The 22,448-nt window shown below is 52.5% G+C and overlaps 2 protein-coding genes across 2 annotated transcripts in view; both read left to right on the top strand.

Annotated features, from left to right (window-relative positions):
- Positions 1 to 6,921, top strand: part of MFGE8 (milk fat globule EGF and factor V/VIII domain containing) — a 19,469-nt gene extending 12,548 nt beyond the window's left edge. Inside the window, exons 7-11 of the mRNA XM_004370801.1 lie at positions 828 to 1,012; positions 2,085 to 2,240; positions 2,333 to 2,465; positions 6,458 to 6,539; positions 6,636 to 6,921. Of these exons, the coding sequence (XP_004370858.1) occupies positions 828 to 1,012; positions 2,085 to 2,240; positions 2,333 to 2,465; positions 6,458 to 6,539; positions 6,636 to 6,921 (842 nt within the window). The remainder of the gene's footprint in view (positions 1 to 827; positions 1,013 to 2,084; positions 2,241 to 2,332; positions 2,466 to 6,457; positions 6,540 to 6,635) is intronic.
- Positions 6,922 to 9,140: 2,219 nt separating this feature from the next.
- HAPLN3 (hyaluronan and proteoglycan link protein 3) lies at positions 9,141 to 21,556 on the top strand. Its single transcript, XM_004370800.2, is given in 7 exon segments — positions 9,141 to 9,170; positions 9,172 to 9,201; positions 9,203 to 9,244; positions 12,816 to 12,981; positions 17,684 to 18,052; positions 19,903 to 20,205; positions 21,270 to 21,556. Coding segments are annotated over 7 exon segments (1,227 nt in total).
- The last annotated feature ends 892 nt before the right edge of the window (positions 21,557 to 22,448 follow it).

The raw sequence follows: 22,448 nt of genomic DNA, 5'->3' as shown, positions 1-22,448 counted from the left end.
GATTGGACTGGACTGTGGGACTTGAAGTGATACTAATGAGGAGTGTGCCTCTTAGCCCAAGTAGATACAAGAGACTAAACGGGCAGCTTCTGTCTGGAGGTGAGATGGGAAGGCAGAGAGGGTTAGGAGCTGGTTGAATGGACATGGGGAATCAGGGGTGGATAGGAGGGGTGTGCTGTCACAGTATGGGGAGACCAATTAGAGTCACATAACAATGTACATATAAATTTTTGTATGGGAAAAAAAAAAAGATTACAACCATTGAAAATCCTGTGGAGCTCAGTTCCACCCTGTAACACATGGGGTCACCATGAGTCAGAATCACTCAACAGCAATGGGTTTGGTTTTGGCTTGCTATTAAAGTTCTTAACGACAATTCCAGATGCAGCAGTATAAACACAACTGCACCATAGAGGAAGTGCTGAGTCGAGAGGAGGGAGAAGTCCTGGCCAAGTGAGGTGATCAGGACAAGCTTCCCGGAGGAGGTGTCTTATAAGTCAAGCCTTGAAGGAAGGTGGGAGGTGGTGGAGCAGGGGCTGCCTTGATGCTGAGGGAGAAGAGTGGTGAGTGAGAAGTTTTGGGTGATCTGTGAGAGGCCTGTTAGGGGTGGGAGCTGAGACCATTGGCTGAGGTGAGGAGAGGACAGAGGGAGTTGGTGGGACAGGCAGAACCATTGGCTGTGAGAGGTGGTGGGAGCGTCTTTCTATTGTCCCAGAGGATGCCAGAGGCTGATCAGGACACAGAGCTCCTTCCCTTTCATGCCCTGTGCTCGCACCCTGGGGAGCCTGTGTATCCCAAGGTCTAGTGACACCTCCTCTTGCTAGCAGGATGCTCTGATCCCCTGGGCCTGAAGAACAACACCATCCGCGACCAGCAGATCACGGCCTCCAGTGTCTTCAAGACCTTCGGCCTGAATGCCTTCAGCTGGCGTCCCTCCTACGCGCGCCTGGACATGCAGGGCAAGTTCAACGCCTGGACAGCCGAGAGGAACAGTGCCTCTGAGTGGCTGCAGGTGGGGCCAGGCCCTCCGGGATGTAGGGCTGGGGTCGAGGACTGAGGTCTGCTGGGGCTGCCAACCTTTGACCTTTGCCCGGCCCAGGCTTCTGCTCACTAAGAGGGTTTCTGAAAAGCGTTGTTTTTCTCTGACTTTCCTCTTTCTTCCTCCCACGTGCCCCACGTTTCTCCTGATCCTGTAACCAGAGGGAGTGAGGTGAGGGCGCAGTGCTGTTTCCGCCAGGGCTCTGAGCTGGGGAGAGAGAGAGTGTGTGTGTGTGGTTAGGGGTACAGCCACCTCCATTAGTTGCCCTAAGGTTGAGAAGGCTCAGCCCAAGACCAGCAGGATGGGGTGGAAGAGGGAAACCTGGCCCAGGCGTCTCAGGGCTTCTGCCTGAGCAAAGAGCAGATGTTCTGACGCAGTGTTGAGTATCAGAAGTAAGACAGCCCTTGGATTTGGTTGAAACTGGACACACACAAGAGTAGTGGAAAACTTGTTTTATAGATGAGGAAAATGAGGCCCAGCAGGATTAGGAGTTGCCTGGGGCTTACGTGCTGGTTGGCAGTGAGTTGGGTTTGGAACCTGGATCTTGGGACTGTCTGTGCGGGGGCAGCTGGCAGGCTTCCCATGGTGGTAAGGGACGTCAGTGACTGAGGTTGGGGGTGGGAGGTCTGTCTCTAGGCCCCCAGGAGCCCACTGCAGAGTTGGGTTCTGTGAGCTACCTGCCTTTGGGCTCCCTCAGCACCAGTGTAAGGCTTGGGACAGCCCTGCAGGGGGCCTCTACAGCAGTTACTTCCACTATAGGTTTGTGGCGTCTCCTGACGGTGTTCCCATCATACCTTAGTGCAGGTTTGAGGTGGGCGGGGGGGAGCAGGGGTTGGCAAGGGCCCAGTCTCTGAAATCTGAGCCTTACCTGCAGTGAAGTGCCTAGCACCATGACTGGCAGAGTCGGAGGTGTTATTTATGCCCTTTTTAGAGATGAGAAAACTGAGGCTCAGCCAAGTGAAGTAGCTGGGATTCAAGCCCCAATGTGTCTGCCCCTTTCCACCTTAATGGAGATGGTCCAGGGAAAGAAATTGGTCTCTTGTAGATTGACCTGGGTTCCCGGAGGCAGGTGACAGGCATCATCACCCAGGGGGCCCGCGACTTTGGCTATATCCAGTATGTGGCAGCCTACAAAGTGGCCTACAGCGACGACGGTGTGAACTGGACTGAGTACAAGGAGCATGGGGCTGTAGACAGCAGGGTAAGTGTCTCTCTGTCTTGCTGCCCTCCCCTTGCTACTCCTGGGTGCCCAGGGGCCTACCTGGGGCCTCCTAATGCCCCTACTGCTTCCAGATCTTCCGCGGCAACTCGGACAACAACTCGCACAAGAAGAACATGTTTGAGACGCCCTTCAAGGCCCGCTTTATCCGTGTGCTGCCCGTCGCCTGGCACAACCGCATCACCCTGCGTGTGGAGCTGCTGGGATGCATGTTGTAGCCCACCCTGCTGCTCGGTGGAGGGACTGAACAGGCTGTGAGGATGTGGGGAGGACCAGCTCCCTCTCCTCCCTTTCAGTGGGCTGCAGTGCCCTTTCACCTCTTCCTGACTGTAGCCAGAGCAGGGGTGGGGAGGGGCCGGGGTGTCAGAGGAGGCGCCACTGGGCAGTTACTCCTCCCTCCCTCCCCTCATTCTGACCCTTCACCTCCCACAGGGCCTGGAGGAGGGGGGAGTCCATTCTCTCATGCCACTGTGTTTTCGTAGGCACTGTAGGAGTTGAGTGGGTCCGGGGTGGACGGTAGGGGCTCAGGAGAGGGTGTGGGTTCCCTGTATTTCCACCTCCTTGGTCCCAGAGGAAGGCCCGAGGCCCCAGGCTGCAGATAAGGCCTCCACTCCTCCACCCCACCCCCACCGAGACCAGAGGCCACCTATCCCCCAGACACTTCTCCCCTTATCTCCCTGGAGACCTCTCTTGACCCTTGTCCTGAAGCCTAGAAAGCGACAGAGAGGGTGGGGTGCTCTCTGGGGAGAAGATAGGGTGCTGGGTTGGGGGAGGGCACCTCTGTGCTGGTTCTTCACGGGGAGTACACAGGCAGCTTCCAAAATATATTTATATTATCCACTGGGCCTCTTGCTGTGGTTCGGTACGTCATTGTTTCATGGTAACAGGTTTTGGCTTGTGCTGTTCTTCCACCTCAGTCCTACCTGAGCCCCAGCCATCTTGGTGTTTCCTGCCCGACTACAAATAGCTGAACCGCAGGAGGAAGGAGGACGCCACTGAGGGGTCCTATTGGAGGGTCAGGAGTCGCTGGGTGGTGCAACCGCTCACCTGCTCGGCTGCTCCTGGAAAGGTTGGCAGTTCGACCCCACCCAGAGGTGCCTCGGAAGAAAGACCAGGCCATCTACTTCTGAAAAATCAGCCAGTGAAAACCTTCTGGAGTGCAGTTCTACTCTGACACACATGGAGTCACCATGAGTTGGAGTCGACTCCACGGCAACTGGTTTTTTTACTGGAAGGCCCAGACTTCCAAGTCCTGGAGGCGTGTCCTCTTCCCCTCAGTGGCCCCTGCATTCCCATCGGGTTCGGGGGCCCAGAGCGGCTGCCCCACTCCTCAGTGCGGTCAGGGGCCTGGGGAGTGCCTGGCACAGAGGCTGTCTCGCCAACGCCTTGTCCTGCTTTGCCCCCTTCCCTGTCAGGAAGACAAGCTGCTGGTTTTCCCCTTCAGCAGTTTCCATTTTCTCTGCCACTGGAGCAGTGGGCTGGAGAAACTATTGGAACCAGAATGCACCTGGGCTGCTCCCAGGAGGTTCTGGTGTGGGGGGCAGTGTGGGGTGGGGAGGAGGGGCCCGAGGCTCTGCCAAGTGAGCACACTGGGAGATGACTGGCATGTTCACTCCAGGGCTGGAGGACAGCTCTGCCCTCCCCTATGGGGGCCCACCGGGAAGTGGCCAGTAGGTGAGGCGGAGCAGGCCAGCGCCCTGGGAATCTGGGAAGGGGGCTGGCCGATAGAGGAGGGACTGACTAGCTGGGAAAGGGGCTTATGGAGCCACCCTAGTAGTGGAGGTTTGGGATACAGGGTGAATTTTCAGGACCAAACTTTGGGAGCCACAATGGGATATGCCTCTGGGCTGCCGGGAGGGAGGGTGAGGGTTTGCTGGAACCTCGTCAGGGAAACCAGTCTGGAAGTGGCTCTTTCCTGAGGGCTGCTGTTGCCAGGGCTTCGTGGCTGGGCAGAGACAGAATAAAAGGCACAGGCCTTTGAAATAGGGGTGTGGGGGTTCCTGTCCCTGGGGGTCCCCAGGCTCACTCAGCCTTGTCTCTGAGCTCTCCCTGGAGCTGGTGGATTGGGTTTGGCTTCATTCCTGGTGGTTGCTGGTGTCAGAACTTCCTTCTGGAGCATTCCCTACCCCAACTCCAGATCTAGTCTCCCTTGGGACTAGCAGACAGCAGGAGAGGCATCTCTCCCCAGCTTCTCTGGCTCTGGGATGGTTCTGCCTCCCCAGTAACTGTAGCTTGAGCCTTGCTGGAATCCAGGAGCCCTGCTCTGCAGAAGCGGCAACTGAGAGTCCAGGGGAGTCAGGCCTGAGCTCCACTCCCATCGATCAACTTTCCCCTTCTCGCTACATTGCGTATTTTCTGTAGACCACTCTCATTGGACCACTGACCTTTCGGGCTGGTGGGCCGTGGTCAGAAGGCCCCCACCTGGCCCAGGAGACCCAAGGTGATGCTGGAATCACTAAAGCCACTCCCAGTCCACTCCCCATCTCATCTTTGTAGCCTTGGAAGGGTTGGCCATGTGTGGCCTTTTAGAAGGTTCCACTCCTGGAACCCTGTGATGCTATCCGGAGTCTCTTCACCCCCCACCCTCCTGGCCCATCTTTCCTGGGCTTCTCTCCCTGGACGGTCTCTGCATCCACGGCTTTCACCATCAGCTCCACATAGTTGCTTTTGTATTCTGACTGCAGTCCTGAGAGCCAGCGTGGAGAACCCAACCCCCACTGTAACAAAACCGAGCTTCCCTGGGGTCAGCGCTGGGGCCTGTTGACCCTGCCTCTCCCGGAACTCCAGTCTCCATTCGGTTCCTGGTTTAAATATAGTGGAGTGATTAGCAGCTCAAAGTCTCAAGTCAGACGACCTCTCTGGGCCTCAGTTCCCTCATCTATAAAATGGAAAGAATAGGACGACTCCATGGCATTATGGCAGATAATGCACACAAGCACTGGTGCAAAGCCTGGCCCAGCAGAGGCTGCAGAACGCCTGGCCGTGCTTGTTAGAGAAGCTTGTAGAGTTTCCTGATTGGTGCTGTGTCCTGTTTACTTCCCTTCCAATCCATCCTGCGCGTATGGTCAGACATGTCTCATCCCTGCAGAGGCACTGCCACTGGTGCCCTTTTGCCTGTCAAGCCTGGCATCTACCCTCTAGTCCACCCTAGCTCTGCTAACTCTGCTCCTGTTTGCTGCCAACTGCACACACACACACACACACACACACACACACACACACACACACAGTCCCTGGGTCAGACAGACAGTTAAGTGCTCGACTATTAACTGAAAAGTCGGCAGTTGGAACCCACCCAGAGGTGCCTCAGAAGGAAGGCCTGGTGAGCTGCTTCTGAAAGGTTACAGCCTTGAAACCCCAGTGGAGCGCAGTTCTACTCTGCAGCACATGGGTCTCCATGAATAAGAATGGACTCCATAGCAATTGGTTTGTTTGTTTGCTAGGCACTCACACAGCTGTCTGGAGGTGTGTTTGGGAAGAAGCTCTGGGCTTGGAGATCCCATGGCTCATCTTCCAGCAAAGCTGAAGGGCCTCCTTAGGTTTTTCTTCTGAGAACAACAAGGCTGGCCAGGCCAGGGCTCCCAGGGAAGAGAACACCTTGTCCAAACAGCCATTCTGGGAGGCAGCCACCCTGATGGCTGTGCTGGGCCTTCAATTCCCCCAGGCCACTCACGGAAACTCCACTTACTGGGGGCAGCATGGACTATGTGCTTGGCACTGTTGGTCTGGCTGGTGATTTCATGATGGCCTAACTCAGGGGCAGGGGTATGTCCCCAAGCCCCTTGCTTCTTATGGGGGAGGGGAAGGCATCCAGAAATCTCACCCCTCCCTCTCTGGAAGGGGGCAGCCATGTTCACCTGCAGAGCACTAGAGAGGGGATCCCGCTGTTAGTCCCACTGTTTTTGGTAAACCAGGGCGTTCTAATGGGTCCCTGTCTACAAACTCTCCTCTCCCACCCCCCATTCACCTCTTCTTCCAAGATGTGACTGCTTCAAATCCGGGGCTCTCCCTTTACGGATCACCCAGCTGCTCCCCAGCCGGGTGGTCCCCAGCCAAGACTGGAGACTGCCTGCGTTTGCAGCAACTCCTCCCTTTGGGCCCACCCCTTGGGAGGGAAAGGGGCGTGTGTTCCTTTAAGGGGCTGGCCTGGCGGGAGCGCGGGGGTTTGTCCCGAGCCGCTTCCTTTCTGGTCATTCAAGATCCCCAAATCCGCCTGCTGCCTCGGACCCGGGCAGCCCGAGTCCCCGAGCGCTTGAGCCGTCGAGGAGCCGCCCGGGGACGGTAGGTGGCTCGGGGCTAGCCAGGCTGCTGGGGACCTCTGCAGCCGGGTTCCTCCCTCCCCATTTTGGGTCTCCAGCGGGGGCGCCCCCTCCCAAGGGGGGTGCCCAGCGAGCTAGCTGTGCTCACCAGCGGGGAACGCCCCGGGCACAGTGGAGTGGAAGCAGCGCCCGGGCGCGGGCCGACTGGCGCGCGACTCGCGTACGCGCCGCGAGGAGGCACGTTCCGGGCGAACCCGGTGGCCTCCGAGACCACCGCCCAGCTCCAGCCCTCTTCCCGCCAGGGCCCCCCTCCCGCCTCCTTCCCGTCTCGTCCCAACCCGGTCGAAATTGCTGCCTCCAGCTCTGCGCGCGGCGTGGGGCGCTGCCCCCGGGGATCTGCCTGAATGATCCCCCTGGGAGGGTCGGCGGGCGGGCGGACCTGCGCTTCCTTGCCTCCCTCCCTGCCTAGCCCAGGCCTTCTTTGGCCGCCCCAGGGCCAAAGCAATGGATGCCAGTCGGCTCCAGGCATTGGCTCACCGGGGTGTCTGCCCTAGGGAGAGAAGACCCAGAAGAGGTAGGGAGGGTGGAGGGTAAAGCCCTGGTTGGGAGATGGGGTCGCTCAGGGAGAAATTTAGGGCTCATGAGCGGCCAGGAAGGAAACAGCGCGGGGCATTTGGACTCAGCCCGGCCACCAGCTCACAGGGTGGCCACGGGCAGCTTCCGACCCTGTCTGCACCGCGCGGTGTCCAGCGCTGACCCTCGGCAGTGCCTCTGCTGGTGACTGGGAGGCGCCCTGGCCCCTCTCCCGCGGCCTTGTACGGGTCAGCGGGCTGGGAATGCTGGTAGGAAACACCTCCGGCTTCCACTTTCCGGGGGCCGCCAGTTTCAAAGGCGCTCATAAGCCTTGTTTAAACAGGGGCACAGATGTCAAATTCCTCGCCGGGAGCCGGGCTGGTGGAGACCTGGAGGGCAATGCTGCCCTCTGCTGGTGTCTGAGGGACTTGTACTCAACAACTCGCCTAGTGAGGATGTGAGTCTGGTGGGGAAGTGCAGAGGTGGGAGGTGGCGGGGTGAGGCACCCACCTCTCCTCCAAGTCAGAACTTGGCTTATTGTTCTGGTGCGTGGAGGGGTTCTGAGACAAGTGGTGGCTGGGCCCGAAGGGAGGAGTTGGTGCAGATGCGGGCTGGGGACCACTGGCTGGGGAGCAGCTGGATGATCCGTGAAGGGAGTGCCTCTGAGCTGAAGCAGTCACATCTTGGGGGGAGGAGGTGAATGGGAGAGGAGCATTTATAGAGAGGGGGGCCCATTAGAACGCCCTGGTTTACCAAAAACAGTGGACTAAATTTACCAAAGAGGAGGCCCTGGGTAGAGGAAACAGTTAAACAGCCGGCTACTAACTGAAGGGTTGGCAGTTTGAATGCACCCAGAGGTGCCTCGGAAGAAAGTCCTGGTGAGCTACTTCTGAAAAATCAGCCATTGAAAACCCTGTGGAGCACAGTTCTACTCTGACACAAATGGGGTCGCCATGAGTTGGAGTCTATTCAACGGCAGCTGATGTGCTTTATTATGGTCTTAGTCATCTAGTGCTGCTCTAACAGAAATACCACAAGTAGATGGTTTTAACAAAGAGAAATTTATTCTCTTCACAGTCCAGTAGGCTACAAGTCCAAATTCAGGGCATAACCTCCAGGAAAAGGCTCTCTCTCTCTCTGTCGGCTCTGGAGGAAGGTCCTTGTCATCAGTCTTTCTTTGGTCTGGGAGCATCTTAGCACAGGAACCTCAGGTCCAAAGGATGCGCTCTGCTCCTGGCACTGCTTTCTGATGGTATGAGTTTCCAGTGTGTCTCTGCTCGTTTATCTATTTTATATCCCAAAAGAGATTGGATTAAGACACTAATCTTGTAAACCTCATCAGTATAACCTCATCATAGTGATAGAATTTACAGCACATAAAGAGATCACATATAACCTCACCATAATGATAGATTTTACAACACATAAGGAAATCACATCAGATTACACAATCATACAATACTAGGAATCATGACCCAGCCAAGTCGACAGACATTTTGGGGGGACACAATTCAGTCCATGACAATTATCTACCAAAGGTAAAGCCTTGGGTAATTCACTCACCTACACATGCCCTTGGCCTCAGTTTCCTTAACTGAAGAGATGACAATTGTGCCTGCCCTCACTCCTAGGCAATGAGAGAGGAGCAAGATCCACTGAGATGTGAGATTTCACCCTGTAAACTGTTACGAATAGCAATAATAGCTAGTATTTTTTGAGTGCTTGGCTCCTACCAGGCGTATTCTTCACAAAAATGTTTTCTGGTTGGTATTGTTGTGACCTCCATTTTACAGACAAGGAAACAGAGAGGCCGAGAGAGGTTTAGTGACTTCTCCAGTGACAGTTAGTAAGTGGATGGAGCCAGCCCTGAATCCAGGCAGCCAATATGATTCTAGAGTGTGGCATCTTAGCCACTTATGTTCTTCTGCCAGTATATCTTAGCTACTGTCGGTTAAGCACCTGCTATGTGTCAGGGGCTGGATATAATTCTTTTTATATAATCCTTACCACAGCCCTATGGGAAGGTACTACTGTAATCCTTATTTTACAGATGAGGAAATGAAGGCACAGAGAAGTTGAGTAACTTGTCCAAGGTCACTAAGCAGGATGCAGGTGTATCCATCTCTAACGCCAAGCTCAGTTCTGGGTGCCCAGGCAAGGCTCCAGCTGACTGGGGAAGCTACCTACTGCTGAAGTGACTGGGTCTTCCAGCTGGGAGCTCAGTGGTGGTCCTGAGGGGCAGGTGGCTGGGGTGGCCAGGGTAGGAGAGTGGGGGCTGTCCATTGCTCCCCTTAGCAGGAGTGGTCATGGATGGGGCAGAGGTAGGGCAGTGACTAAGCAGTATTTGCCACTCCGATCTGCTACTCAGGACTCTGCTCTATGCTTTAACCTTAGCATTCAGGAATGTTCTTGTCCTCAGGCTCCAAGCATCCCCCCTTAATCTTTTCTGGACATAAGGAAATTTCAGTTCAGAGAGGTCAAATGACTTGTCAGGGGCACCCAGCTAGCAGATGGCAGAGCCCAGATCCAATCAGTGAGTCTAACTGGAAACCTCGCTTTTTTGTGCCTCGTCCTCTCAGAGAGGGCTGGAAAAGCACAGCCCAGGCCCGCCTGAGCTGTAGCTCTTGGACACAAGCCCGATCTTTCCTTCAGAACCCATTTTGTTTTGCTTGGCGTCCCCCCACCCATTCCAAGGTTACGTGACTGCAGGGTTAGCATCCAGCAGGGAGGGGTGTTGACTGGACCACACCCCTGTATCTGAGGTGGCTTTAAAATCAGAGAGTAGACCAAGGTGGGTGCCCAGATTGGAGCCAGTTGTACAGAAAGTGACGGTGAGACCTAGGGTTCTTCTTAGCTTGGAAATAAGGAACCAGGGTGAAGGCATGCATTTGATATGAGATTGGAAGAAGCCAGAATGATGCTTTTAGAATGGAAATAAGATTCATATGACTCCTTTGCTGGGAACTCTTTAGTGTCTTCACTTCTTAGAATAAAGTCCAAGGTGCTACATCATGGAACTCTTGGTCCCCCCTTGGACCTCACTTCCTGCCACCCTCCCTCACCCTCTCTCCGCCACTCTTCCCCACCCTCCTTGGGCTCCAGCCTCACTGGCCTCCAGGCTCTTCCTGCCAAAAGCTTCACTTGCTGTTCCCTCTCCCTGGAATGCTGTTCCCCCATGATGACCAAGGCTCACACCTTCACTGTGTGACCTTGCTCCATCCTGTCTAAAGGAGCACCTGTCCCCTGCTTCATCTGGCATATGGTAGATGCGTGATAGACATTTGTTGAATGAATGTGGTCAAGTCCCAGCTCCTTCACCTATTACCTGAGGAACCTTAGGTAAACGATTTTGCATTTCTGAACCTCAGTTTAGCAGGTTAAGAGCACATTCTACAAAACAGGGTGTTCTGATAAAACTAGAACTCCAGATGAAGAAGTTGCAAAGACATTTCCCCTGTGTTTAAAAAAAAAAAAAGATTGATGAAGGTGGCTTCACCCTGGATCCGATGTTTAATTTTGATACATCTGGTCTCCAGTGGCATCAAATGCCCCCAGGACCTACGTCCTGTAGGAGGGGGCGCTTGCCCCCAAGGTGGAGGCTGCAAAGGGCTGATGGAGGACATCAGTGGACTTCAGGGCGCTTTCATAGGGCTGGTGTTTCCTATTAGGATCATTTTAGTTTTTGTTAGCACTCTGGTTACAAAGTTGCATGTTTTCCGTTGTCTGTCCCAACCTTATTTTCTCCCTAATCCTGTTATTTTTTAATGATGATTTTGAAAAAATATGCATTTTTTCAGGGAGACAACTGTCGCTTTGTGCAGAAACACTTGCATTTGCTCATCTGGGGGAAAGCCCTTTCTCACGGGGGAGCATCTATTCCGGATGAGCTGCTGGAAGAGGCTGGGACCACTGCAGGCAGAGGCTAGGGGCCCTCCCCTCGAGGAGGCACCGGGTGTGACAGGATTTGGGCTTTGGGTGCTCAAGGATGGGTGGAACCCGGGACATCCAGCTCAGCCTCGACAAGCTTCTCAGTCCTGTCTCCACTTCACTCCTGGTTCTAAATGTGGAGCCTCAAGGAAGGGAGAGAAAAGTAACTCCTACGAGGACCTTCGTTCCTTCCAGCCATCCTTCCTCCCTCCCTCCCTTCCTTTTTCTCTCTTCCTCCCTCCTTCCCTTCCTCCCTTTTTTCCTTCTTCCCTTCCTCCTCTTCCTTCTTCTCCCCCTCCCTCCCTCCCTGCCTCTCTGTCTTGGTGTTTCCTCCCCTAGCTCCTGTACGCGGGCATTCATAAGGCCGCATGCTAGCAATCACAGCACAGTAGCAATTTTACATTCTGCTTTGTCCATCTTAAATGACACCCTAAGCATTTTATACGTTGCTGCATATAATCGTTATAGTTGCAAATGGCTGTTTTCTTCGTGCGGCCCCACGACCCACCTTACACGCAGCCTCTGGAGGGATGTTTCTAGGATGTGTGTCTGATTCTGTGGCCCTCTGCTTAAAGCCATCATTGGCACCCAGGGCCTTTGGGACAGAGGACAAACTTCTGGGCCCGACACCCAAGGGCACCTGAACACGGGTCCTGCTGAGCCCTCTTTCCTCCTCTCCCTGGTGTCAGCCAGGGTCCTGGCAGCAAGCCGAATTCGCCTCAGCTGGTTCCTGGTAGTGTAGTGGTTAAGAGCTTGGCTGCTAACCAAAAGGTCGGCAGCTCGAATCCACCAGGCCGTCCTTGGAAACCCTGTGGGGCAGTTCTACTCTGTCCTATAGGGTCGCTATGAGTCGGAATCGACTCAATGGCAGCGGGTTTGGTTTCGTTTTGGTTTTGGTTCCCATAAACAGACTTTAATGAAGGGGCTGCTTCTGGAGGGCAGGATGAAGGGAAAAAGCAAGGGAGTTGGGGGACCTGAAGACAAGCCACAGCAGTCACCACCCCCAGACCTGGAGGGGAAGAAAGAGGAAGTAGAGTTACAGGAGCCGTGAGAGCAGGAGCTGTGTCCTCAAGGGCCAAAGGTGCTGCAGAGGCAACGCTACTCAGAGGCTCTGGAGCAGGCAGCGAGCTGGGAAGAAATACCGTCTTCTCTCTTCCCTCCCGTCCATCTCCTGTCGGCATAGCTAAGGTGTACCAGGTAGGGGCGTGCCCTGGGTGCTGCTTGAGGTGGGGTGCCAACGAGCCGTTTCTATTGGCCATGACAATTTCCGTCTCCAGCTGTGAGAGATCATTCAGCAATTTAACACTAATTGCCCTGGATGCTATTTTCCATAGAAAGGCCCCTGCCTGTCAGGCGTGTCCTGTTGGAAGCCAGAGAGCCCAGGGGCCCAGGAGGTTGACCCCAGGGACCAATGCGCAGCAGAGAAGGGCAGATAATGGGTCTGAGAGAGTGTGACCTGTTTCTGTGGAGTCAATTCCAACTCATTTCAACTCCATGCGTTACTGAGTAGAACTGCTCTATAGGGCTTTCTTAGCTGTAATCTTTATGAGAGCAGATCACCAGGCCTTTCTTGCATGGCACTGCTCTGGGTGGGTTTGAACCGCCAACCTTTTGGTTAGTAGTTGAGTGCAAACCGTTCATGCCACCCCGGGACCTAGCCTGGCATGTAGTAACTCTCCATAAAAGACTGTTGAGTGGGGGAGTGAGTGGGTGATGGAACAGAGGCTCCTGGGCCCTCTACAGCGGGCTGCTCTAATTGGTGTGTTTTCCTCCTTTTCCAGCTTGCCCAGGCCCCTAGCCTTGCGCAGGACACACTGGCGCTGCAGCCGTCCGTGACAGGATGAGCCCGCTGCTGCTCGTGCTGCTGCTCCTGCTGCCCTGTGCCCCTGGACTGCCCTTCTACAATGGCTTCTACTACTCCAACGGCCCCAACAGCTGGGGCCTGGGCCACGGCCACAGCGAAGGTGGGCGGCCTCCTCCCTGCCTTCTGCTGTGATATGCAGGGTTCAGGCTGGGATGGGGGTGGGGTGCAAAGTCAGCAGCCCCTTTGCCATCTAGGCCCTTGTGGTGGACTGCCTCGTCAGACCCAGAGCCAAATTTATTTAAGGACAATCGCTTGCGCTTTCTATACTTTCTCAAAAGTCCTGGAATTTTTCAAGATTTAAATGTGACCTCTTTTGGTCTTCTGGGTAGAAAGAGGGTTTGGGGTCCGTATCAATCAGGGTTCTTCAGAGAAGCAGAATCAATATGTAAATATGCATATTTGTGTGTGTGTATGAGTGTGTATATATATATATATATATGCATAGACATGTATGTGTAAATACATATACATGTGTATGTATATGTGTATGTGTGTGTATATATACATAGATATGTGCATGTAAATATAAATATATATACATACATGTATATGTATGTGTGTATGTATATATACACATAGATATGTATGTGTACATATAAATATATATACATATATACAGTGTATGTATGTGTGTATACGTATGTATACATATACACATAGATATGTATGTGTACATATAAATAAATATATATACATATATACATGTGTATATATGTATGTACCAGATATGTATGTGTAAATATAAACAAATGTGTGTATATGTATATTTAAATATATATACAAATATATTTACGTATATATATGTTGGTGGTGGTGTTAGGTGCTGTCGAGTCGATTCCAACCATAGCGACCCTGTGTACAAAAGAACAAAACACTGCCCAGTCCTGTGCCATCCTCACATTCGTTGTTATGCTTGAGCCCATTGCTGCAGCCACTGTGTCAATCCATCTTGTTGAGCGTCTTCCTCTTTTTCACTGACCCTCTACTTTACCAAGCATGATGTCCTTCTCCAGGGACTGATACCCCCGATAACATGTCCAAAATATGTAAGACGTAATCTTGCCATCCTTGCTTCTAAGGAGCATTCTGGTTGCACTTCTTCCAAGACAGATTTGTTCGTTCTTTTGGCAGTCCATGGTATATTCAATATTCTTCGCCAACACCACAATTCAAAGGTGCCAATTCTTTGGTCTTCCTTACTCATCGTTCAGCTTTCACATGCATATGAGGCGATTGAAAACACCATGGCTTGGGTCAGGCACACACACACACACACACGCACCCATATGTAAAATGAGATTTATTTTAAGGAATTTGTTCATGATTGTGGGGGCTCGCAAATCTGAAATCTGTAGGGCAGACCCACAGCTGGAAGCTCAGGCAGGAGTGGATGCTACTGATTGGATGAGGCCTGCTCACATCATCGAGGGTAATCTCCTTTACTTAAAGACACCTGTTTGTTGATGTTAACCATGTCTACAAAATACCTTCACGCCAACAGCTAGATTACCGTTTGATTGAATACCTGGGTATTAGAGCCGAGCTGTCTTAGTTACCTAGTGCTACTGTAACAACAACAAAAATATACCACAAATGGACGGCTTTAAAGAACAGAAATTTATTTTCTCATAGATCAGGAGGCTAAAAATCCAAATTCGGGGTGTGGCTATAGGGCGAGGTCTTTCTTTCTCTACTTTAGCTTCTAACAGTTGCCAGCAATCTTTGGCGTTCCTGGCCTTGTAGATGTGTGTCTGTCTTCACATGGCATCTTCCCCCGTGTGTGTCTCTGTGTCTGTTCTGCTCTTTTTACAGGGGACACTAAAGGGAGTTAAGGAGCCCTGGTGGTGCATTGGTTAATCTCTTAACTGTTAACCGAAAGGTCAGCAATTTGAACCCGCCAGCTGCTCCATGGGAGAAAAGACCTGGCGATCTGCTTCTGTAAAGATTACAGCCTTGGAAACCCTATGGGGCAGTTCTACTCTGTCCTGTAGGGTCGCTATGTGTCGGAATCAACTTGACAGCACACAACGACAATAACAAAGGGTGTTAGGGGAAAACAAAGGAAATCTCCACTAATTAATAGTCCTGGCTCACGTCTATTGGGCCTTTTCTGTGTTCCAGGTGTTCTGCCTCATCTTATTTGAGCATCACCACAGGGACTGTAAACCAAAAAAACAAACAAACAAACCCGTTGTGTTGAGTCGATTCTGACTCATAATGACCCTATAGGACAGAGTAGAACTGCCCCATAGGGTTTCCAAGGAGCGCCTGGTGGATTCGAACTGCTGACCTTTTGGTTAGCAGCTGTAGCCCTTAATCACTAAATGAGGAAACTGAAGATTGATTAGATTACAGAGCTGTGAAATGGTGGCGCCAAGATTCAAACCTAGATTGCCTGACTCCAGGGTTTTTTTATCTCCAACCTCTGCAGTGCTATCTTTCCACAGCAGGAATTCTCTAATGAGAGTGAGCATCAGGGTCACCTGGAGGGCTTATTAGAGCACAGAGTGCTGGGTCCCACCCCAGAGTTTCAGATTCAGGTGGAATCAACTCCATGGCAACAAGTTCGGTTTGTTTTTTTGGTTTTGGGGTGAAACCCAAGAATTTACATTTGTAGTCAGTTCCCAGTGATGCTGAAGCTGCTGGTGCAGGGGCCACACTTTGAGAACCGCTGCACTACAGAACCTTTTTCAGCATGAGATCCTCTACAGGGACCCTCTCTGTCTACCTCCTGGCTTACCCCCAAGACTACCTCTTCCCTTGCATACCTCATGCTTGTCTTGAAGTCCAGACCCAAGAGAAAAAGGCAGTGAGATTCCTAAAAAAATCCCCCCCCCCCAAAAAAAACCCAAAACAAACAAAAAAAACTTAGTTGCTGTGGAGTTGATTCTGATTCATAGCAAACCTCACATGTTTCAGAGTAGAACTAAGCTCCATAGTGTTTTCAATGGCTGTAATCTTACAGAAGTAGATGACCAGGACTTTCTTCTACAGCACTGCTGGGTGAATTTGAACTGCCAACCTTTTGGTTAGTAGCCAAGCTCAAGCTGTTTGCACCACGCTGGGAGCAAGGCCCCTACCTATTGCTGTTGAATCGATTCTGATGCATAGCGACCCTATCGGACGGAGTAGAACTGCCCCATAGGGTTTCTAAGGCTGTAATTGTTACAGAAGCAGACTGCCACATCTTTCTCTTGCAGAGAGGCTGGTGGGTTTGAACCACTGAGCTTTGGGTTAGCAGCCAAGTGCTTAACCACTGCACCACCAGGGCTCCTGTGACCCCTAGAGAGGGTTAAAGATGAGTCCACCTTGATCCGTAAACTTGGTTCTTTTGTTTCATCTTATGCTCTGTGTTTGTTACCCCTGAGCCCTTAGCATAGTCTCCTCTAGAAGTTCTGGCCCCTGCTCACCAGTGCTACTAGGAGTTTGGGAAGAATCATGGTGGACAGTTGGACCAGAGAGTGAAGGGGAGGCTGTGCTCCCCCGGACCAGGATGGTAGGGAAAGAGACTCTGGGGGCATCTAGGCCATGGCTGCTGGTCCTAGCCACCCACCTCATGTGGAGATGCTCATGTTGTTGCCTGCTATTCCAGTTAGCTTCTGAAATTAACTATTTTTTCAATTGAGGTGAAATTCACATAACATAAAATCAACCATTTTAAAGTGCACAATTCAGTGGCATTTAGGACATTCATGTTATTGTGCAACTACCTCCTCTATCTAGTTTCAAAACATTTTTGTCACCCCAAAAGAAAACCCTGTATCCATTAAGCAATCATTCCTTACCTCCCCATCCCCTAGCCTCTGACAACCACTAATCTACTTTCTATCTTCACGGATTTACCTATTTTGGATATTTCATATAAATGGAATCATAATATTTGTCCTTTTGTGATTGGCTTATTTCACTTAGCATAAAGTTCTCAAGGTTCATCCACGTTGTAGCAGGTACTGACTTCACTCCTTTTTATGGCTGAATAATATTATGTTGTATGAATAGACCACATTTTGTTTATTTGTTCCTCTGTTGTTGGACGTTTGGGTTGTTTCTACTTTCGGCTATTGTGAATAATGCTGCTGTGAACATTTGTAACATGTTTTTGTTTGAGTCCCTACTTTCAAATCTTTTGGGTATATACCTAGGAGTAGAATTTCTGGATCATATGATGATTCTATGTTTAACTTTTTGAGGAACTGTGAAACTATCGTTTAGCTTTTGATGCGTAACAAACCACCTTAAAACTCAGTGGCTTAAGACGACAATCATTTATTTAGCTCATGATTCTGTCAGTCAGCATTTTGGGCTGGGCTCAGCTGGGTGGTTGTTCTGATTTTGGCTATGCTCATTTATGCACCTGCAGTAATTTGGCAGCTCAGCTGAGGGATGGCTGGTCTAGGTTGGCTTCAACTGGGGCGGCTCTCTTTGCTCCATGTAGTCTCTCATCCTGCAGCAGGCTAGCCCAGGCTTGTTCTCATGGCAGCTGGCAAGGTTCCAAGAGAAAAAGTGGAGGCGGCAAGGCCTTCTGAGGCCTAGGCTCAGAACAGGAACATCACTTCTATCACATTCAGTTGGTCCAAGGAAGTGGCAAGGCCAGTACCGACTCAAGGGGGAGGGAAAATAAATTCCACCTCTTGGTGGGAGGAGCTACAAAGTCATATTGCAGAGGGGTGGAGTATTATGTCCATTTTTGCAATCTACCACACCTGAGCCTAGAGAGAGCTGGGGATAAAGGTGGGGCGGTCCTTGCAGGGGTACAGATATGCTGCAGCTGTTCCCCATCTGCACCCTGCCTCTCCCCCTAGGCCTCTTCAACGGAGTAAAGCTGGTGGTGGAGACGCCCGAGGAGACCCTGTTCACCCACCGAGGGGCCAATGTGACCCTACCCTGTCACTACCACTACGAGCCAGCCCTGGCCTCCCTAAGGCCTGTGCGCATCAAATGGTGGAAGCTGTCGGAGAACGGGGCTCCAGAGAAGGATGTGCTTGTGGCCATCGGGCTGAAGCATCGCTCCTTCGGGGACTACCAAGGCCGGGTCCACTTGCGGCAGGACGGGGAGCGTGAAGTCTCACTGGAGATCCGGGACTTGCAGCTGGAGGACTATGGGCGCTACCGCTGCGAGGTCATTGATGGGCTGGAAGATGAGAGTGGCCTGGTGGAGCTGGAGCTGCGGGGTGAGGCTCTGACTGGGGTTAGGTGATGCTGGCACCTGGGGGTGGGGAGGAGAGGACCCTGAAAGAGCATCAAGACCTTTGAGCCTTGGACAGGTTCACACGCTTAACCCCCAAAACAACTCTATGGAGGAAGCTACTATTATCACCCCCATTTTACAGATGAGGACACTGAGGCACAGAGAGGTAAAGTAATTTACCTAAGGTCACACAGTTTGTAAATGGAAAAGCTGGGCTTTGAACCAGTCTGGCTTAAGAATCTCCTACCCTCTACTCCCTCTCATATCCCATTCAGAGAGGGCAGTGGGAGCTGGTCACACAGCTGTTTTAGAGACAGGATAAAGATTCATGCAGGGTTTGCAGGCAACACAAGTGAATGAGGCAGTGTGAGTAATAGGGAGTGATGGGGACTGGGGCACACTGCTAAGCCCATGCCCCATTCAAAGGGAACCTCTCCACTCAGGCTCAGCCAATGATGCTTCGCCAGAATGCAGGCCCAGTGCTGCCAGATTATCTGATTTGACTAGAGAAGCTTATATTTTTTTATGTGAAATCTCTGGATATTTATGTAAAAATCTCCTATATTTTAGAAAACATGGTGCTGTCCAAACCAGCCAGACCTCGCAAGCCAGATCTTGTCTGTGGGCTCCAGTTTGAGGTCTCTAAGTTACTTTTGCCTTTTCTGCCTCTAGGTCAGGCTGTGTGTTCCCATCTCTCTCCTACTTGTTCGAGAGCCAGGTCGGACCAGGGACAAATCCAAAGCTTCTGGGTTAGATGACCTGGGATTGAACCCATCTTTACCTGTCTTGTGGAGCCCTGGATGTGGACGTGCAGTGGTTAAGAGCTTGGCTGCTAACCAAAAGGTTGGCAGTTCGAATCCACCGGCCGCTCCTTGGAAACCCTATGGGGCAGTTCTGCTCTGTTTTATAGAGTTGCTACGAGTCAGAATTGACTCGACAGCAACAGGTTTGTTTTTTTTGGTTTACCTGTCTTAGCTGTGGCACCTGGGCAAATGCCTCATCCTGCCTGAGCCTCGGTTCTCACGTATAAGACGGGGACTAACAGTAGTTCCTTCTTTACTCCCTCAGAAGAGATGAGGGTAAGATGTGCCCCGAGTGTCTAGCTCAATAAACGGCAGAGCGCAAAACTTTTTTCTATATAAAGTTTATTTATTTGTTTATTAATTTAGTAAAATTTCAACCATGAACAGTGAAGTTTGAGGGGAGCCTGTGGCCCCTAGCAGACCCTGGCCACCAGGAGGGGAGTCCCCTGCCCCAGGACCTCCATCCCTCAGGTTCCTTTTACTTACGGGCCCTATACCAGCCCTCCTCTTCCCACAGCTTTTAGGGCCTCTCCTTCCCCTGAATAATCATCTGTCACATGCTCAAGTTTCTCACAGGCCCTTAAGAAGCTTCCACCCTAATAATAACATTGATGGTCAGGTCTCAGCTATTGAGAGCGTTGCTGAGATTCTGCAGATGACGGCCCTTCCTCATGGGGTCCTTGCAACAGCCCTGTGAATTAGGCCGTGTTCCAACTCTATAGTTGGGACATTGACAAGCTGATGAACTAATTACCTTAAAAATGGAATAAATGTTTCTGAGTATGTGCCAGCCTACTTCTGGGAGAGGGTGTAAGCCAGACATGGGCTCTGCCTTGGATTTGGAGAACTCTGAGAATGGACAGGAAATTGCAGTTTTACTGAGGGGCAGCGTGGGTGTGCGTGTGTGTGCACACGTGTGTGTGCGTGTGATGAAACAGCACATATCCCAGTGCAGATAGGAGGGCACTGGGGTCTCCCACCCTCTCAGCTCCTGCCCACCCCTCCAAGCTCCTCTTTCCTCTCTCCTCAGGCGTGGTCTTTCCCTACCAGCCCCGCCAGGGGCGCTACCAGCTCAACTTCCATGACGCCCAGCTGGCCTGTGAGGAGCAGGATGCGGTTCTGGCTTCCTTTGAGCAGCTCTTTCGGGCCTGGGAGGAGGGCCTGGACTGGTGCAATGCGGGCTGGCTGCAGGACGCCTCGGTGCAGTACCCCATTATGCTGCCCCGACAGCCCTGCGGCGGCCTGGGCCTGGCACCCGGCGTGCGAAGCTACGGCCCGCGGCACCGCCGCCTGCACCGCTATGACGTGTTCTGCTTCGCCGCTGCCCTGAAGGGTGAGTGGAGCGGCCGAGCACCCACCCAGGGTCTGGTGGTGGCGTTTCAGGGAGCTTAGACCCTCAGCCCACCCTTCTGGCCCCTCACCTGGAGGCCTGGAGCACTAAATGTGTTGCCGTCGAGTTGATTCTGACTCACAGCGACCCTATAGGACAGGGTAGAACCACCCCGTAGAGTTGCCAAGGAGCAGCTGGTGGAATCGAACTACCGACCTTTTGATTAGCAGCCGAGTTTTTAACCACTGAGCCACAAGGGCTCCCCTGGAGGGCCAGGTGGGTCTTGAAGTGATGTCTGTCTGAGCTTTGAGTGCTTTGCTGCTGATGCTTCATGCTAATCATTGGCTTATTCATCCATCAAACATTTCCTGAGTACCTACTGCGTGCTGGGGCCTAGATTAGGCTCTGGGGCACCATACACAAACAAAACACCATCTGTCCTCAAAAAGCAACTCATTTCAGGGAAAGACAGGTAAGTAAAAAAAAAATTGGTTCAGCGCCGTATCCCAAGCGCTTCAAAAAGAGTGTGGGACCTAGTAGTTGTTAGTTGCCCTTGAGTCGATGCTGACTCACGGTGACCCGGTGTGTACAGAGTAGAACTGCTCCATGGGGTTTTCAAGGCTGTGACCTTTCAGAGGAAGATCTCCAGGCCTGTCTTCTAAAGAGCCTCTGGGTGGGTTCAAACCACCAAGCTTTCAGTTAGTAGCTGAGTACTTAATCGTTTGTGCCCCCTGGGACTCCTGATGCATAGTAGGTACTCCATAAATGATTGATGGGTGCGATTCTGATTGGTCCAGCCTGGATGGGTGCCCACCCAGGGTGCAGTTAGGGAGGGGTGATGGAGGCCCCCAACCTGTGGTGGGTGGGGTGGAGCTCTCCAAAGGGGATAATGCCTGGGAAGGCGCCCCCAGAGCATGCACTGCATGTTCCCACAACGTGATGGCTCCCTGGACTCACACAGGTGTCAGATCTTTGGGGGCTGGTGGGGGACGTCCAGACAAGCTGGCATTACTGCAGCCCTGCTGTGCCCCTGGCCACCTAGCACTCACATCCCCCTTTCCCCGTAGGGCGGGTATACTACCTGGAGCACCCTGAGAAGCTGACCCTGACAGAGGCAAAGACAGCCTGCCAGGAGGACGGGGCCCAGATCGCCAAGGTGGGCCAGCTCTTCGCCGCCTGGAAGTTCCGGGGCCTGGACCGCTGTGACGCTGGCTGGCTGGCAGATGGCAGTGTCCGCTACCCAGTGGCTCATCCTCGCCGCAACTGCGGGCCCACTGAGCCTGGTGTCCGAAGCTTTGGCTTCCCAGACCCGCAGAGCCGCAAGTATGGGGTCTACTGCTACCGCCAGCGGTAGAACCCGGGGCGCCAGCCCGGCACCTGCCCAGTCCCTCACCGGCTGTGTATTTATTGAATGGTTCGTCTTCCCTTGAGGGTTAGGGCGATTTTAGTATTGTTTTTATACTTCGCAACTTAAACTATTTTAAAAATATTACTATTTTTTGTAAACCCAACAGAATCCAAGCCCTCCCTTTGCTCAGTGGATACCCCCAAGTCTCTTGCCCTCCAGGAATCCTCCTGCCCCCTCCTCGAGGACATTTGCCCTTTTGGGGCTTTTTAAAAGGCCCCTGTCATCACTGAGTCTGGCCCTCTCCCTGCCCTGGGCATGCTGTTGCTCAGAGGAGGCTGTGACCTGTCCACGGTGCCTCAGGGAGTCAGGGCTGAGCTGGCCTTTCCTTCCACTTTGTGGCTTCAGACTCAGCCTCAGGGAAGGAGGGGGCTTCGGGCCATGCAGCTCCCCACCCCTCCTACCCCTCTGCTAATCTGCTGGCCCAAATCAGCCCCTCAGAGAAGCTGTGGCTAGAAGGGAGTGCCTAGGTTCCTATTCGAAATCGGGACATTCCCCTCCCTTATTGCCCCTTCTCTCTTGATTCCAAAGAGCCTGTGTTTTCTTCTCATTTTTCCCCACTTGGGGAGTGGCCCTCAGGTGTGTGTCAGGTGTGTGTGCTTTCTTGGGACAATAAATGGTGCTGCGACCCCTCCCTCCATTCCAGCCCTCCCCTGTGTCTGCTTCAGTCTCTGGCCACAGCTTTCCGTCCCAGTGGGCACAGTGGGGGCAGTTCCCTCCCAGGCGTCACAGGGCAGCTGGGCCAGTTCAGCTGGTGTTATGGATTGAATTGTGTCACCCCAAAATATGTGTTGGAATCCTAACCCCTATAACATGTGGATGTGATCCTATTTGGGAATAA

This window comes from Trichechus manatus, unplaced genomic scaffold (assembly GCF_000243295.1).
Source record: "Trichechus manatus latirostris isolate Lorelei unplaced genomic scaffold, TriManLat1.0 scaffold00009, whole genome shotgun sequence".
NCBI classification, from domain to species: Eukaryota; Metazoa; Chordata; class Mammalia; order Sirenia; family Trichechidae; genus Trichechus; species Trichechus manatus.
The sequence above is the reverse complement of the archived record's forward strand: the minus strand, read 5'-3'. Positions and strand labels throughout refer to the sequence as shown.